This window comes from Pinus tabuliformis, chromosome 3_2 (assembly GCF_031772625.1).
Source record: "Pinus tabuliformis cultivar Carrire ecotype Pingquan chromosome 3_2, CPIR1, whole genome shotgun sequence".
Classification (NCBI taxonomy): Eukaryota; Viridiplantae; Streptophyta; class Pinopsida; order Pinales; family Pinaceae; genus Pinus; species Pinus tabuliformis.
Genome location: NC_142302.1, coordinates 1,196,521,847 through 1,196,540,534, shown reverse-complemented (window position 1 = coordinate 1,196,540,534; position 18,688 = coordinate 1,196,521,847). Strand labels below are relative to the sequence as shown.

At 40.0% G+C, this 18,688-nt stretch overlaps 1 protein-coding gene across 1 annotated transcript; it reads right to left on the bottom strand.

Moving 5' to 3' along the window:
- Positions 1-855: 855 nt before the first annotated feature.
- Positions 856-18,227, bottom strand: LOC149185024 (leucine-rich repeat receptor protein kinase HPCA1-like). Its single transcript, XM_089415529.1, is given in 16 exon segments — positions 856-1,744; positions 2,078-2,316; positions 2,419-2,644; positions 14,112-14,254; positions 14,350-14,496; positions 14,605-14,925; positions 15,164-15,330; positions 15,596-15,733; positions 15,832-16,028; positions 16,030-16,069; positions 16,186-16,329; positions 16,454-16,525; positions 16,616-16,690; positions 17,446-17,517; positions 17,651-17,771; positions 17,888-18,227. Coding segments are annotated over 16 exon segments (2,769 nt in total). The 5' UTR covers positions 18,024-18,227; the 3' UTR covers positions 856-1,213.
- Positions 18,228-18,688: the final 461 nt, after the last annotated feature.

Genomic DNA, 18,688 nt, shown 5'->3' with positions numbered 1-18,688 from the left:
ACCAGGAATGAAATGTTAACTGGTATCACATACGGGAAGGAATGAAATGTTAACTCATATCACAGACACGAGGGCAGTACATGCAGTGGCCATGTGTCGCCATGTGCTATCTGGTCTAGCCACCATCACACTGTAACCTGCCTGGGCCAATCGCCATGTACTGTAGCCAAATGCATTCAGCAACCTGCGCATGTTTATATGTTTAGCTGACTTAACATTTAATGTCCTCTAATAATGCTAACATTAGTTTAGGTTTTACAATTTACAAGTTTGAAAATATAGGACTAATAAATATAACCTATTGTTTTAGGTTCGGTTTAGCTTTGGTCCTCGGGAAGAGGCCAAATAACACAATAAATTAATATGTCTCTAAAAAATTTGTTTATAAGTAATGAACCCGACGTAAAAGCAGCTGAATTAATGCTATCTCCCTTCGTTTCGATTACTATAGTCCATGCCTACGGCAGGGACTAATAAGTACACTTATATGTTTAATCATTCACAAACAAAATTCAGCCAAAATAAGTGACAACGTGAAAAATCATTTCATCTCCAAAACCTTAAATAAATTAAATAATCATTAATATTTTCATATTTATTCTGAATTGGGTTTAGCTGGACTGTTTTAGAGAAATATTATTATCCTATGTAAGCATATATTATTATTTTATCTAATTCTTACATGGAGTATGTTAAGCTCATAATAAATATTCGTTATAACACCATATTAAACTTATAATGAATATTTGTTGTAATAGTTTCTAGTTTTATTATCTGAGAAATGCCTCGAAAATAGAAGATATATATGTTACTCAGGATATATATCAAAAATATATATATATATATATATATATATATATATAATTTCTTTTCAATTATTTACCCACCAATTTCACTGCTTTTATTTGATTTCTACATGACGGACGGGGAATATGAAAATACAGCTTAAAATGTTTTGGGACGCACAAAAGTCTTGCGAACGCTGTTAGTAGTTGCCAGGCTGATCCGGTGAATTACATTGTGATGTGGTGGGCTAAATCTATTTGTTCTCGCTCAGATTACGCTCTATTTTTCATTTTTCATAAGGACCAAAATAACACCCCAATATTTTTCATGAGGACCAAAAGAACACACCCTAAATATAATGTGGTGTTTTGAAGAGAACCTGCCCCATGGCAGGCTTGACAGACTTGCTATATCTAGCGTAATAACATCACTTGGGCTCTATGGAAGGGTTCACAGCGAATCCACCACTGTATTCAAAGGAAGGGGTGGAAGTTACAGCCGCATTACGATAATTATAAAGATGCTGACCTCTCTGTGGAGAAGCTGTTGGATACTCATGCTGTGTCTTCGCTGTTGGATACTCATGCTCTGTCTTTGCTGTTGCATCGTATGGTCCTCCCACAGATTCCACGATCAACTCCAGCTCCGTCACCACGTCCCTCATTTTAGGACGATTCACAGCCAAATCCTCAACGCAGCGCAATGATAAACTTACGAAGCTTTCAAAAGCTGTTGGAGAAATGGGAGCCTCTCGGAGAAAAGGGTCGAGTATTTGGCGTCGCACTGCATTTATTCCACCCGTATCCATTGCATTCTTCACCTCCGGAACCAGATATTTCCCTCGTTCAACCAGCGGCTGCCGAGATGCTAGGATTTCCAGTAATACCACGCCAAAACTGTATACGTCGCTCTTCTGGGTCAGCTGCTGCGACATGTAATATTCCGGATCCAGGTAGCCCTGCCCAACTCATTATTGTTTCAATTTCACGATTAGACATTAGTTGCCTTGAGCTTAAGTCCATTGTAGATTACTGCTATATTTGGGGATCGGACAGATATGGATAAAGGTAAATCTAATTTTGGAATATAATTGACTTCACCCATGTTTATCAAATTCTAAAATATTGCAGAAATTTTCAATAACAATGTCTCACTAATTGCACAGATTCCAAAATATTACAGAAATTTTCAATAACAATGTCTCACTAATTCTCACTAATTGCACAGAGTTTATGCCGTTTTAGGAGGGCTGGAAAGTTTGATGAAAAACATATGGAGTGCTGATACTCACCATAGTTCCTTTGACTTGAGTTGATACATGGCCTGCATTACCTGTGTCTTCATAAAGTTTGGAAAGTCCGAAGTCGGCTACCTTGGCAACCATATTCTCGTCCAGTAAGATATTGGTCGACTTCACGTCTCTGTGTATAATGGGTGGATCTGCATGCTCGTGAAGATACGCCAATCCCCTCGCTGACCCCAGTGCAATACAAAACCTCTTCCGCCAATTAAGACGAATTCCAGTTTTACCTGTTAATTTGGCAGACAAATCATTGTTTTCAGTTTCTGCGCTGATTCAACTAATAGGGCGGACATGAAACAAAAAGTGGAGGGATTAGGGTAGAAAATTACCCGAGAGACTATCTCTGAGTGATCCATTTGGCATGTACTCGTACACAAGCATTTGCTCCGAGCCTGGCTCGAAACAAAATCCAATTAGTCCCAGCAGATTCTTATGATGAACCCGAGACAACATTTCTAGTTCCGTCTTAAATTCTGCAACACCTTGGTTAGACTCTTTCCTCGCTCTTTTCACAGCCACCATCTGCCCGCCACCAGGCAATATCCCTTTGTACACCTGCCAGCTCCATATGAAAGTGACATCAATTCAGTGAGTGATCAGATATTCACAATGGAGTGAGTTAAAAGCTGAATCAATGCAAGTTTTTCAAATAAGATATTCATATGTGAAATTTCAATCACTTAAATTTTTATATTAATGAAATAAAATTATTATTATTCACAATAAATATTTTATAAATATATATTTTAAGATAATGTATTAGGTTTAGTGTATGTTTTAAAACTGTTTTCCACCCTAAATCTAAAGCCTTTGGAGTCGCAAACCCCTGTTTCCCACCCTTTAAACAAAGTAGAAATTAAATCCAACCCGTTAAACCAAGTAGAAATTATGCAGAATTTGGATCACAGACTAGGGTACGTCTTTTTTACCTTCCCATTAGTCCCTGGCTCTAAGTCCTTTGCATTCACAATCCCCTGTTTCCCACCAGTTAAACTAAGAGGTTTAATAATTAGATGAGTATGCATTCATCCCAATTAAAGTTAGTCGGAGAGTTGGGATTTTATTTGAACTGTCAAATATCTTCACAAATCATTTGGAGTCACAAACCCTATTTCCCACCAGTAAAACGGCGTTGTCTACCGAGGGCGTAGAGCTAAAACTTGTTTCCTAAAAAATATGATGTCAGGGGTGCTTGAATTTTGTTTAATTTAGTTTTTATGTTTTTACCCTGAGACCCAATGTCACGATCTCAACTCAATATGCCAATACACATACAAAAAAATTTAATTACTTAATACCTATCTCTACCTTGAGTCAATAATATAGAGCCATTGAAATAGATGTCACCTGGTTGTAAGGTGAATAATTAATAACATGACTATAATCATGTATGTTTGAATCCCATACATGCACATATGTATAAAACTCGGCATGTTAATATATGTTTTATTTGGATGACCCTTGCACATTCATATGATACGTGGGTTACACGTCTATCACCCGCGCATTCACTTAACTGTACTGATATTTGATGATCTGCATTGATTGAACGCCACTTGGCGAGCGGAGGGAATTCCAACTCACTGCTCTGTGGCCAGGTGGCTGTGAGCCATGTGAACGCATGTGACCATGCAGGCGGGTTGACCTTAGGTTTACGAGCCATACTCCCGCTTAAACGAACGGCAGAGATCGTTTATCCAGATTGAATGGTGTGGATCGTTCCTAGGGTTTGGTTGACAATATAACTTGCCGGGTTCTTCAGTTTTTGGCTCATTTTCATCAACGCTTCAGCCCTTCCTCCGACAGTGCTCTGCCCTCTGCAGTCTGGTCTCTTGCGCAGGTATGGAAGTATCCGTCATGGCAATCCCCCAAGATTTATTGATAGCTTTCTATGTTTGATTTCGAATCCTGCTATGTTTGTTATTTACCTGTGCCGTTGCTAACACCGAATAACTCGTGCAGGGGTTTGATCTCAGCATCTGCCATCATCAGGATATCTTGTGCAGGGTTTGGTCTCAGCGTCTGCCTTCATCCGGAAAGGTTCTAGGTCATTCCGCTTACTACCGGGTAAGTTTTTAGCGTTGATTGTATTACCCTTAGGGTTTAATGTAATGGAATGTTGACAGCTCCCTCTGGCCGAGACTAGGCTCATACCTGTGCTATTGTGTCTCAGGTCTATTCACCCTGCTCAGAGCTGGGTATGGCTTTACAGGCGGCGTTTCATCCTGCACTGTAAAACCATGAATCCCTGTGGTGAAGTCGCTCTCTGTTTACGCCCTCGGGCCCTAATGAGGGTTGACTGTTTGTCTTAAGTTTTTAATCAGTTGTAAAGAGTTTTATGTAGTACTTCTCCTTATCTGTGCATTGTTACTGTATTCGGTTTTACCCAACCGACATGTTCTTAACCGTTCTCGATACAGTTATTATTTTGATTAACTAATGGCCTTACCTTACGGCCCCTTTACAGTAATGAACATATATTCGGAATCTGCTTATTTGTTCCATTCTGGACATTTCTTAGTTTCTAATCCGCTCTTGTATCATGTATTATGTCTATTTATTCGTACTCATGGTTTTCAACAGTTTATGTTTCCATTCTCTTTACGGCGGAATCAGGGTTATGGCTTGCTCCTGGAATAATGGGAGCAAGCATCCCCTTCTCGCTCGCATATATGTTTAAAGATTGATGTTGTGATCCCAATGGTTAATAACGTATGCAATTCCAGTTCTCTGATTCGTTTCTCAATCCAATATTGTTATTTGTGTTTATTGGTCCGCGGCTAATATCATTAATCTCTTGCTGGTTATAATATAAATTCGTTTTCAGTGTAAGAGTAACGAAGGGTTTACCTGAGGGTAACCCTGCCGTCTACTGTTCTCGGCTCTGAGTTTCCTACAGTTTTCTATTTAAGCGTATTGCTTCTTGATGATAAATACTTTGCTATGACTGTAGATTAACAAGATATATTGAGTTTCTGGTTCCGTTTCTTGCATGCTTTCGTTTCTTTAAGTGAACGCACCACTGTATTATATATTTAGTACATCACCCGGTCACGGCCGCTTCAGATATAACTCTGTTGTCTTGTCTCTCATAACTGGTTCTACGTTTAGCTTGTTTATACACCCAGAAGTTGGATGTAGGGTAATCTTGTTATCGGCTATGGTTATTAAAACACTTCTGTCGAAGAGCTATTTACTTGTGCACTACGACTGTTGTGTATATGATATCGTTCACTGTTATGTCATTCATTTGTTCAGTAGCGGATAACATATACTGCTATTTAAAGTTTTCTATGTGTTAATAACCAGGGTGTTACAGTCCACCGTAGGTGCGTAAGCTGTATTTCTTGAAGTTATACAGGAATTTGACATTTATATTTGTATTAAATATTTCCTACTTAATACAGAGATTCATCTACCAGCATTACATAGTTCTATTTCTTATGTAATAAATGAAACTCAGACATTCATATTTGCTTACATAATCTCTTACTTTACTAGGAATGCTACACCACTGTAGTTTGATGGTATGCCGACTTTACCTGTTTCTCAATTAACTGTTAAAGGTACATACCTGGTAGTCTGCTACTGTTGCTTGACCTTCAGCTCCCACCTGTTACAATATAGCTCTTAACCTCCCAACCTTGAGATCCACTGCACTGGATTCTCCCCCCGAGCCGTCTTGCAGGCCTGCAGCCTCCACAAGACTCATGCACCACTGTGCTGGTTATCTGATCACAATCAGACTTAACCTCAATTATGCATTCTGCTCTCTCTGGAATCTTTCCCTGCCTGTTCATCAACAGCCCAGGGGTTTTCCTCCCCAGGACCTTTTCCTTGGGTCAGAGGCAGTTTCTTTTTCAGTTCCATAACTGATTTTATTTTCTTTTAATAGAAAATCCTCCTTTTTGGAGACTGCCAGCATTTCATCATTTCATCAATACACATGTGCAAAATAATCTCTTATATTTATATTAAAACTAATAATGTCTTTAATAAATCAAATTATCACTCATATTGTTTTACCACAGTAACTATCTGGAATTACAAATTACCGAGTCATTACATCTTCCCCCCCTGGGATTGGACATCGTCCCGATGTCCTTTCTCATTAAATAAATTCGGGTAGGCCTTTTTAAAAGGTTCCTCGTCTTCCCACGTAGCCTCCTCAGGGCCATAGTGCTGCCACAGCACTTTAATTTGGGTAATAACCCGTTTCCGCAGCCGCACTTCTCTCCGGTCGAGAATGCTCTGTGGTTCGACCAGAACCTCGCCTTCCGGTTCGACCTGCAAACAACCAGCACATAATCAATCTCCCATTGACTAAGCTGCATAATCGAAACAACCGTATTAGTTCTTACCTGCACATCTTGCCATTGATTAACATGTTTTGGGTCATATACATATTTCTTTAGGACAGAAACATGAAACACATTGTGAATCCTAATGTGACTGGGTAAAGCTAGTTGGTAGGCCACAGGCCCCACCCTAGCTAAAATCTGAAACGGTCCAAAGTATCGAGGAGCCAGCTTGGCGCAACCACTCCACTGTAAGGTACTCCTTCGGGTTTGAATCCTTACAAACACATGGTCGCCAACATTGTACTCTGCGAACCTTCTTTTCCTATCTGCAAAGCTTTTCTGTCTGTCTTGTGCAGCCTTTAAATTTGCTCACACTCTTTTTACCATATTTTCCATATCTTTCAACATTTCCGGACCCAAACTCAGCTTATCCTCCAGTCCACTCCAACTTGAGGGTGTGTGGCACTTTCGCCCATATAAGACCTCAAAGGGGCTTAGCTGAGTTGAAGTATGATACCCATTATTGTAGGCAAATTCAACCAAATGCAAATACTCTTCCCACTGTCCAGGCTTTAACATTACATTCGCTCGCAGCATGTCTTCTAACACTTGATTGACTCGCTCGGTTTGGCCATCAGTCTGTGGGTGATAAGCCATGCTGAAATTCAATTGAGTGCCTAACTTGGCAAACAAAGTCCTCCAAAAGGTGGACGTGAATTTCACATCCCGGTCTGATATAATTACCTTTGGCATTCCATGCAAGCGGAACACGTGTTGCATAAAGAGATGCGCGATTTGTACCGCCTTGTAAGTAGACTGCACCGGTATGAAATGTGCTGCTTTACTCAATTTATCAACCACGACCATAATTGAATCATTGCCCTTCTTCGTTCGTGGTAGCCCGGTTATAAAATCCATAGAAATGGTTTCCCATTTCCATTCCGGGATAGGCAGAGGCTGTAACAGTCCCGCTGGGTGTTGATGTTCAGCCTTAATTTGCTGGCATTCCAGACATCTTGCCAAGTATTCCACTATCTGCTTTTTCATTCCTGGCCAGTAATACTCCTTCTTAAGTGCTGTAACCATCTTTTGGTACCCTGGATGACCAGTGTAGTGACTGGTATGAAACTCATCTAAAATCAGCTTCTTAAGGTCATTTGAATCGGGCACATACATTCTTTTATTAAAATACAGCATTCCAACATTATCCAATGTGTACCCTTGTTGTAACTTTTCATTATCAGATTGCTGAACCTGCTGTTTTAGATGCTGATATTCAGAATCATCATTGGCTGCTGTTCTTATCTGTTCAACTAGCGTACTTCGCCACTTACTGGCTGATAGTTCACATAAACAGTGAACCTTTCGACTTAAGGCATCTGCTACTCGATTTTCTTTGCCTTTTAAATGCTTTATTTCAAAGTCAAATCCGCTTAGAAAATCTGCCCAACGACCTTGCCTTGCATTCAAGGTAGGTTGGCTGAAATAATGCGTCAAACTGTGATGATCAGTTAACAACAGAAACTTCTTTCCAAGAAGATAATGTCGCCACATCTTTAGTGCGTGAATCACAGCAGTTAACTCTAAATCATACGCAGAGTATCTTTGCTCATGTTCTTTTAGTTTCCTTGATTCATATGCTATAACCTTTCCTTCCTGCATTAGTACTCCTCCCACGCCCTCCTTGCTTGCGTCGGTACACACCACATAGTCCTTACTAGGATCAGCAATCCTCAGAATAGGTGCGGTGGTGAGAAGATGCTTTAAACGGTCAAAACTCTGCTGACAATCTGCTGTCCATTTGAATATTTTTCCTTTCTTTTGCAAGGAGGTGATAGGATAGGCTATCCTAGAAAAACCTTCCACAAATCTCCGGTAATAACTAGCTAACCCCATGAAGGATCTGATATCAGCAACGTCCTTAGGTATAGGCCACTCCATAATAGATTTTATCTTCTCAGGGTCAACCGCAATTCCCTCCTTCGTAATCACGTGGCCCAAGTACTGAATTTCTTCTTTGAAGAAATCACATTTGCTAAACTTAGCATATAGCTGATGCTCCCGGAGTGTTTGCAATACCAATCTAAGATGCTCCTCATGTTCCTGTTGGGAACGAGAATATATCAATATGTCGTCAATGAATATCAATACAAACTTGTCCAAAAATCTGTGAAACACGCTATTCATCATGCACATAAAAGTAGCAGGTGCATTGGTCAGCCCAAAAGGTAGCACTACAAATTCATAGTGCCCATAGCGTGTCCTAAAAGCAGTTTTGGCAATGTCCTCATCCTTAATCCTGATCTGATGGTAACCAGATCGCAGGTCAATTTTGGAAAACACTTTTGCCCCTTTCACTTGGTCAAAGAGTTCATCTATTCTGGGCAAAGGGTACTTGTTTTTGACCGTAAGCTTATTCAGCTGCCGATAATCTATGCACATGCGCAGAGTTCCGTCCTTCTTTTTTACAAACAATACTGGTGCTCCCCAGGGTGACACACTTGGTCGAATGTATTGTTTTTCCAGCAACTCCTGAAGCTGCATTTTCAACTCTGTTAGCTCTGGTATGCTCATCCGGTATGGTGCTCGCGATACTGGTGCCACCCCCGGTATTAGTTCTATGGTGAAGTCTATGTCCCTTCTTGGAGGCAGCCCCGGTACCTCTTCAGGAAAGACATCTGTAAATTCCTGTACCACAGGAATGTCATCTATTGCAGACATCTTATTCTTCTGATTCGCATAGCCTACTTGTATGGCATAGACCTGACATTTCTTCCGAATGCATTTAGCTAGCTGAGTTGCAGTGATAGGTCGTATCTGAACCGGATGTTTAATTCCCTGCAATTCTTGTTGCTGCCCCAAATCATCTTTATAGTATATGGTCTTGGTTTTACAATTTACCAACGACCAGTGCTTTTCCAACCAATCCATACCAATAAGAATGTCGTAGGAGCCTAACGGAAGTACATTCAAGTCTGCTGTTACAGGCTGTCCGGCTATGCTGAAAGAACAGTTATTGACTTTAGCTAAAACCCGCCTTTTGGCTCCCGTAGCTAACTGGACCAACCATGGGTTTTTGAACTTTTCTGGTGGTAGCTTACAGTGTTCCACTACTTTTGGGCTAACATAACTTAAAGTAGCTCCTGGATCAATAAGTACAGCTACAGAAAGGTGGGAAATCTTACCTTCGAATTCCACCATGGAAGGTTGGTATTCCGCCTGCCGGTCTTCTAATGCTGCATTGATCCTTGGTACGCTGCGCGCCACATCCCCAACAGTTGAAGCTTCATGAACTTGAGATATTTGCTCAGTTCTTTTACGCTGTGGACAATTCCTAGCATAATGTGGTCCTTCACATATCCAGCACTGAACTGAAGGTCTGTTCCCTTCACCTTCCGATTTAGCAGGAGGTTCGCTGATCCTGCTCTCGCTTGGCTTAGGCCGGAAGGTACCCTTGTTTGTGCTTCTGTTAAGTTGCCCCTTTCCAGCTCCTTTACCACCATCTCTGCGGCTGCCTTTGTTGTTTCCAGCAATTCTGCTACCTTTTCTTTCATTCCATTTACTGTTTGGAACTTCTCCTTTTAGTTTGTTCTGTTGGTAGCAAATTCTAGCCTTCCGAATTGCCTCATCCATAGTCCGGGGATTGTCAAATTCAATCCGTTCCCTTATGTAGGCCGGTAAACTACTCACGAACCTCTGTACCTTAGCCTTCTCCTCTTTAATGTAAGGCACATAACGAAGCAGAGAGGTGAAACGATTTATAAATTCATCCATGGACTGCTGTCCTAGGCGTAAATCATGGAATTCTCGCGCTTTCTCATCGTAAAAGCGCTCAGTTAAATACCTTTCCTTAAAATATTTCTGGAATTTCTCCCAGGTTATACTCTGCTCACTTACTCCCCTCACAATTTTAATTTCTTCCCACCATAAGGTGGCCTTGCCTTGCAGCTGAAAGATAGCCAGCCGTGCCTTCAGATTTTGGTCATATTCGTAAAGTTGAAAATATTTATTAATATTAATCAACCAGGCTTCTGTTGCTTCTTCCTACTCTCCATCAAAGAGTGGAGGTTTGATTTTCCGGAATTCCCCTTGTAACTCCACTTTCTGCCTCTTGAAGATTTGTTGTTCTTGTACATTATCAGAATGATCTTCCTGCTCTTCAGAAAGCCCAGGTGCATAATCCCGTTCCTCAGCGCCCCTTTGCTGTTCTGCACTAGGGCTAGCCAAGGGTGGGTTTTGTTTATCTGACAAGCTCTTTAATATCCTTTCTTGTTCCATAGTTAAGCGAGCATTATTCTCTCGCAGGCGCGCCATCTCTCCCTTCAGCTCCTGAACAGTTTGCAATATTGCTTGATTGGTACTTCGTGTCTCAGCACCAAGCTGTACCCACAACCCTTCATTTTCCGGAGGGCTGCTACCAGCTCCCGGCATTTCTTCCATCTTCTTTTACTGTTAACAGGTAACTGTCTTTATTTGGTTCTCCTGGTAGTACACAAGAAGGACAATTAATTACTTGTTACTATGTAAACTTTTCAATTAGTTTTTGCTGTCCCAGAGGCCACAGTTTGGAAACCTCAGCTCTGATACCACATTGTCACGATCTCAACTCAATATACCAACACACATAAAAAAAAATTTAATTACTTAATACCTATCTCTACCTTGAGTCAATAATATAGAGCCATTGAAATAGATGTCACCTGGTTGTAAGGTGAATAATTAATAACATGACTATAATCATGTATGTTTGAATCCCTTACATGCACATATGTATAAAACTCGGCATGTTAATATATGTTTTATTTGGATGACCCTTGCACATTCATATGATACGTGGGTTACACGTCTATCACCCGCGCATTCACTTAACTGTACTGATATTTGATGATCTGCATTGATTGAACGCCACTTGGCGAGCGGAGGGAATTCCAACTCACTGCTCTGTGGCCAGGTGGCTGTGAGCCATGTGAACGCATGTGACCTTGCAGGCGGGTTGACCTTAGGTTTACGAGCCATACTCCCGCTTAAACGAACGGCAGAGATCGCTTATCCAGATTGAATGGTGTGGATCGTTCCTAGGGTTTGGTTGACAATATAACTTGCCGGGTTCTTCGGTTTTTGGCTCATTTTCATCAACGCTTCAGCCCTTCCTCCGACAGTGCTCTGCCCTCTGCAGGCTGGTCTCTTGCGCAGGTATGGAAGTATCCGTCATGGCAATCCTCCAAGATTTATTGATAGCTTTCTATGTTTGATTTCGAATCCTGCTATGTTTGTTATTTACCTGTGCCGTTGCTAACACCGAATAACACGTGCAGGGGTTTGATCTCAGCGTCTGCCATCATCAGGATATCTTGTGCAGGGTTTGGTCTCAGCGTCTGCCATCATCCGGAAAGGTTTCAGGTCACTCCGCTTACTACCGGGTAAGTCTTTGGCGTTGGGTGTATTACCCCTTAGGGTTTATTGTATTGAAAGGTTGGCAGCTCCTTCTGGCCGAGACTAGGCTCATGCCTGTGCTATTGTGTCTCAGGTCGAATTACCCTGCTCACAACTGGGTATGGCTTTACAGGCGGCGTTTCATCCTGTACTGTAAAACCATGAATCCCTGTGGTGAAGTCGCTCTCTGTTTACGCCCTCGGGCCCTAATGAGGGTTGACTGTTTGTCTTAAGTTTTTAATCAGTTGTAAAGAGTTTTATGTAGTACTTCTCCTTATCTGTGCATTGTTACTGTATTCGGTTTTACCCAACCGACATGTTCTTAACCGTTCTCGATACAGTTATTATTTTGTTTAACTGATGACCTACCTTACGGCCCCTTCACAGTAATGAATATATATTCGAAATCTGCCTATTTGTTTTGTTCTGGCATTTCCTAGTTTCTGATCCGCTCTTGTATCATGTATTATGTCTTATTATTCGTACTCATGTTTTCCACAGTTTTAAGTTCCATTCTCTTTACGGCGGAGTCAGGGTTATGACTTGCTCCTGGAATAATGGGAGCAAGCATCCCTTTCTCGCCCGCATATACGTTAAAGATTGGCGTTGTGATCTTAATGGTTAAGAATGTATACAATTCCAGTTCTCTGAATCGTTTCTTAATCCAATATTGATATTTGTGTTTATTGGTCCGCGGCTAATAACAGTAATCTCTTGCTGGTTAATTTTATAAATTTGTTCATGGTGTAAGAGTAACGAAGGGTTTACCTGAGGGTAACCCTGCCGTCTACTGTTCTCGGCTCTGAGTTTCCTACAGTTTCTATTTAAGCGTATTGCTTCTTGATGATAAATACTTTGCTATGACTGTAGATTAACAAGATATATTGAGTTTCTGGTTCCGTTTCGTGTATGCTCTCGTTTCTTTATATAAACGCACCACTGTATTATGTTTAATACATTTTCGGCCACGGCCGCTTCAAGTACATTTCTATTATCATATCGCTCATGAACGATTCTGCTTGTAGCATGTTTACACACCCAGAAGTTGGATGTAGGGTAATCTTGTTATCGGCTATGGTATTTAAAACACTTCTGTCGAAGAGTTATTTACTTGTTCACTACGACTGTTGTGTATATGATATCGTTCACTGTTATATCAATCACTAGTTCAGCAGCAGATAACATGTACTGATATTTTAAGTTTTCTATATGTTAATAACCAGGGTATTACAGTCACCGTATATGCGTAAGCTGTAATTCCTTGAGGTTATACAGGAACCTGACATTTACATTTGTATCAAATATTTCCTACTTAATACAGAGATTCATTTACCCGTACCACTTGGTTCTTTTTCTTATGTAATAAATGAAACACAGACATTCATTCTTGCTTACATAATCTCTTACTTTATTAGGAATGCTACACCACTGTAGTTTGATAGTATTCCGACTTTACCTGTTTCTCAATTAACTGTTAAAGGTACATACCTGGTAGTCTGCTACTGTTGCTTGACTTTCAGCTCCCACCTGTTACAATATAGCTCTTAACCTCCCAACCTTGAGATCCACTACACTGGAAATCTCCCCCCGAGCTGTCTTGCAGGCCTGCAGCCTCCACAAGACTCATGCACCACTGTGCTGGTTATCTGATCACAATCAGACTTAACCTCAATTATGCCATTTTTCCCTTCTGGAATCTTTCCCTGCCTGTTCATCAACAGCCCAGGGTTTTTCCTCCCCAGGACCTTTTCTTTGGGTCAGAGGTAGTTTCTTTTTCAGTTCCATAACTGATTTTATTTTCTTTTAATAGAAAATCCTCCTTTTTGGAGGCTGCGAGCATTTCATCATTTCATCCATACACATGTGCCAATAATTTCTTATATTTATATTAAAACTAATAATGTCTTTAATAAAACAAATTATTACTCATATTGTTTTACCACAGTAACTATCTGGAATTACAATTTACCGAGTCATTACACCCAAAATCTTGAAGCTTCCCAGGTTTCCAAAAAATTTCGCCAGATTTTTACCAAAATCATCTCTGAATTTCCATTATTTTCCTAACAAATTTGCATTCTCGTTAGACTACTCGCCCGGGAAACTAAGTAGAAATTGTGCAAGGCTTTCAGAGGGAAATTGGCGGTCCCGGGCTGGGAGGTTTACAGGAGTAGGGGGGCTTGGATGCTTCCCCCTTATCCGGTCGCTCTCACTTAGCCGAGATTTTAAGGTCAGTGTTCGTTCTATACACTAAACAATGAGTTCTTGAGACGACTCCAAATTTATACCTTGCCAAAGCCTCCTGAGCCAATCTCGTTATTCCTGGAGAAATTATTGGTAGCCGTTTTCAGTTCTTGAAACGAAAAAACTCTGGCGCCTTTCAGTTTGGGAGCATCTCCACTATCTCCTCCGCTTGTGGCACCCCAGGAAGCTGATAGAAAACTAACAGAAATTAGTTTCTTGTTTGCATCACCAAACATATATGTTAAAGGTAAAAGCAGGTACTACAAGGATACGGTTTCATACCAAATGGGTTTGATAATTCAACGGCCTTTGCTGCTTTCCTTCTTTGCCGTAATGCGTAAATCCCTATGGCAATAATGGCAATGATTAACACTGCAGCACCAACTGCTATTCCTGAGATTGCCCCTGTACTTAGAGACTTCGACCTTCCTGAAATTAAACAGCCAGGAAAATAGTTCAAGCATATTTATAATGAAGTTTAAAGGATGCCCATGTTTATTGAAAACCAGGGTTCAAGAGTAAAATTGAGTTTCTCACCTGCCAAATAGTTGTAAAACGATGGTATAAAATAGTAGGGTCCAAATTCGTCTGGAGGCTTGTAGCTTTGATTGCTTAAAGCAGAACCAATATTTATGATTTCAGTTAGGTCAAAAGATTTCCTCCCGGGCGGTGGGAAAATCTGGAGTGGTATTTTCAGATATCCGTTTTCATCAAACCACATGCAGCAGAGATATACTGACCCCTTTGTCAAGTTTAATCCGGTACACAGAGAATTCTCGAGGCTTTGGAATCTGTCAGTATTCGTCAAAGTTGAAAAGGAGGGAGATCTTAGGACCATGGTGCCCATATATGGCGTTATTTATGATTTCAGTTAGGTCAAAAGATTTCCTCCCGGGCGGTGGGAAAATCTGGAGTGGTATTTTCAGATATCCGTTTTCATCAAACCACATGCAGCAGAGATATACTGACCCCTTTGTCAAGTTTAATCCGGTACACAGAGAATTCTCGAGGCTTTGGAATCTGTCAGTATTCGTCAAAGTTGAAAAGGAGGGAGATCTTAGGACCATGGTGCCCATATATGGCGTTGCACACTGACAATTCTGAGGATTAACTTTCTCTGAATCTCCAGTACATGCGATATAGTTTCCACAATGCGCCATATCAGTTTTGTAGGAGGTTGCTTGAGGCGCACCTTCATCAGGACGGCACATCGGGCTATTTGATATGAGTGGTTGTGAATCACAAACTGGGTTACCCTCAAGTCTGCATTCAGACAAAATCTAGATAGTTGCATTAAGGAATTGATGGTGTACAACTTTGGAATAAAAGTAGCTAACCTTCAAATATCACATCTTACTGAAAAAAAAAAAACCTTCAAATATCACATCATTAAAATGCCAGAAAAATTCAGATATGCAAAGTGTTTTCCCTCTTCTTATTCCTATAGATACAGCAAGGTTTCCGATATATATAAATGAATCAGAAATCCACATGAATCAGTTTAGAGGGTTATCATGGAAATCCATACGCCCAAGTCTTGGTAAAGCTTTTTCCCAACGGAATGTCTGTGATGTTGTTGTATCGAAGGTCTATCAACTGGAGCTGCTGGCTGACACTTCCTTCCATAATGAACAGAGCTCCGTCTATAGAATTATTGGAGAGAATCCTACACCATTGGAAAACGAAGATCACTGACTGTTCAAGTTTGAGCTTTGAACAATGAAATATTGACGGTATGGGAAAGAAAATATTAAATACACTCACACTGTCTCAAGCTGTTGTAAGCTAAAAAGTTCAGCACGAAGCTGCCCATTCAAATTACTCTTTTCTATCACACTATAGCACAAGACAAGGGGATTGGAAAAACCAGTTAGTTTGCAAGATATCAAAACTTTATTCGTTTGGAAATTCAAATCACTTGAACTTACATAGTGGTCAATGATGTTAGATCAGATAACCATCCGGTGGAATCGATCCGCTCAATTTGTTTTTATTGAAGTGGCTTGAATAATCAATCACATAACCATCAGTTAGGAAGGTAGCAACGTAAAAATGCATATTCCTATTTATAGGGAAAAATTAAATGTACTGTCAAAAAAATACATATATCACACTTACAAGTGAACACATTTAACAAGTCTTTTCAGCTCAACTGGAAATTCTCCGCTAATGGAATTGTTTGACAGATCGAACCAGGAGAGTTTTGTAAGATTACTCAAAGATGGAGGAATACTTCCTGATAAATCATTTGAATTCATGTCCCTACCAAAATCAACGAGGATTCAAAGTGTCATAAAGTGTACTTGTTCATAAAATAAGGGTTTTATCTGGAGTATTTTGACAGAGTATGAAGAAAATATGGGTTTTATCAGGATTATTTTCTTACAGAAAAACGAGCTTGTGCAGCTTACCCAGCTCTTCTGGAATGTGCCCAGAAAACCTACAGCCTATCAAAATCCTAAAACGAACTGGAAATTAGAAATTATTCGGTTGAGAACGATTTGAGCAAAAAAGGCTATAATTGAATTACAGGTTTCAAAATGCTTACAACGTCTGAAGTCGCTTCAAATTTCCCAATTCGCTCGGAATCGTTCCTGTCAATCCTGGATTGTACGATAAATCACTGCAATAATGGCTTCGTTCAGTCAATCTACATATTTTAGTAATTATACTCTCTTATTTCCCACGCAAGTCCCAATCTACATATTTTAGTAATTATACCTTCTTATTTCGCATGCAAGCCCCAAGAGAATGTTTAGTTAGTACTAATCTAATTGTGTCTGGAGAAGGATGGTGCTCTGTATAGGAGGTAGATGTGGAAGATCCATCACCAGATTCACTGCTACAACTGTGGGTCTAAATGCTGGATTAAATCTAGATGGTATAAAAGTATTGCACACGAATGAAACTAGGTCTGTGTATTACAGAGGAGTTTCAGACAAATAACTCCCTCTGCAAGCCTCAGAGGGTTAGCTTAGTTGGAGTCCTTTAAAACATTTTTGCTTTAAAACATTTTTGCTTTGGAAAGGCGATGGGTTCAATTCTTCTATTAAGAGGTTATGAGTTTAATTTTGCTATTGAGAAATTATGGGTTCAATTCTGAGCTGAATTCAATTCTCTGCTATTAAATAAGTCATGAGTTCAATTCTCTAAACACTCATAAATTAAATTAGATTAAATTAGAGTATCAAACTTAACCTATATGGACATAATGACATCCATTCTCCTGAACTCTGAAGCACATAGAAAAAATATAACTCCCTTAGCAACTTCAATATATTCATATTCATTTCAGACCCAGGTTTGGATGGTACTAGCTACCCAGGTTTGGATGGTACTAGCCATGCAGTACTCTTGTGATGACTTCAGTCAACTTACAGAATTTGTAGTTCTGAAAGGCGCCCAATTTCACCCGGCAGCTGCCCTTTGAGATTCACAGAAGAGAGAGTCCTGTAAAATTTTGTCCATGGAAAAAGGACTTAGGATTCAGTTACCAAACAGAAATTTCCATAAGCGGCATGGATGTTCGCTTCGATTACGAGTTGCTGCTATGATTTGAAACCAAGATGCACAAAATACTTACAAATAAGTTATTCTGGAACCGATGCAACTAACGTCATCCCACTTCGAACCGCAGGGGTCTCCGCCTTTCCATGTCGATGGTGTATTTCCCAATTGATTTTTCAGCGACAACATCGTGCTCACTGGACACATTGAAATTCGCCATTACCCACTTATATCAGCAGTACCTCTGTGTTAAAAAGTCACAAAAATAAATATAATTACTAGCTGCCCAATGACCAGTATCGACAGAGCTTACCATCTCTGCTGTCTGTGAATCCTGCACTAATCACAAAAGAAGAAAGCAACGGCGTGATGAAGAGGAGCGCAACAGAAGCAGAGAGGTGAGACATCGCTGACGCGTATAGCACTGAAACGGGAAACACGAAACACATTCGGTATCTTCGATGTGTTTGTGAATTCTATGTCATTCGAATCATTACTTGAATTCCTCTCTGGTTCACGGGCCTGAGAATTGGTTTGAATATTTAAATAAATAATTAACCATGATAATTTGTGCCGAGGTTCAGTGTAATTCTGGCCACTGAACTTAGCCTTGTTATTACATCACAATATGCCGTACTACGGCCGGATTCCACACACGGCGTTTACTACCAACGACTTGGTTAGATTCTACCCAACCAACGCACGCATAAATCAGATTGGATGCCAAGGCGCGGGGACCACGTTGAATTTTCTGTGGCGGATTTGAGACTCATCACTGAATAGAATAGGGTTTGTTTCAAGTAGGTGGTCTCGATACGGAAATTGAATTATGATGTTTCTTCAGGTTAAAAATAAAAAATTATAATAATATAGTTTTCAAATTAATATTGGAATAGAGAAAGCTTACTCAGTTATATGCAGATTTAGTTTGACTAAAAGTTAGTAAATAAGTTTTTTTTTTTTTTTTTTTTTTTACTTTAACATTAATTTTGTCTATTTTGTCCATAAATTTTTTTATCAATTTTAATTTTTTCTATTTTATCAATAAAAAAAGTTGAGCATAGCTATCATTTCACAATCCACTACTATCATTAATTGATTTTTTCTATTTTAT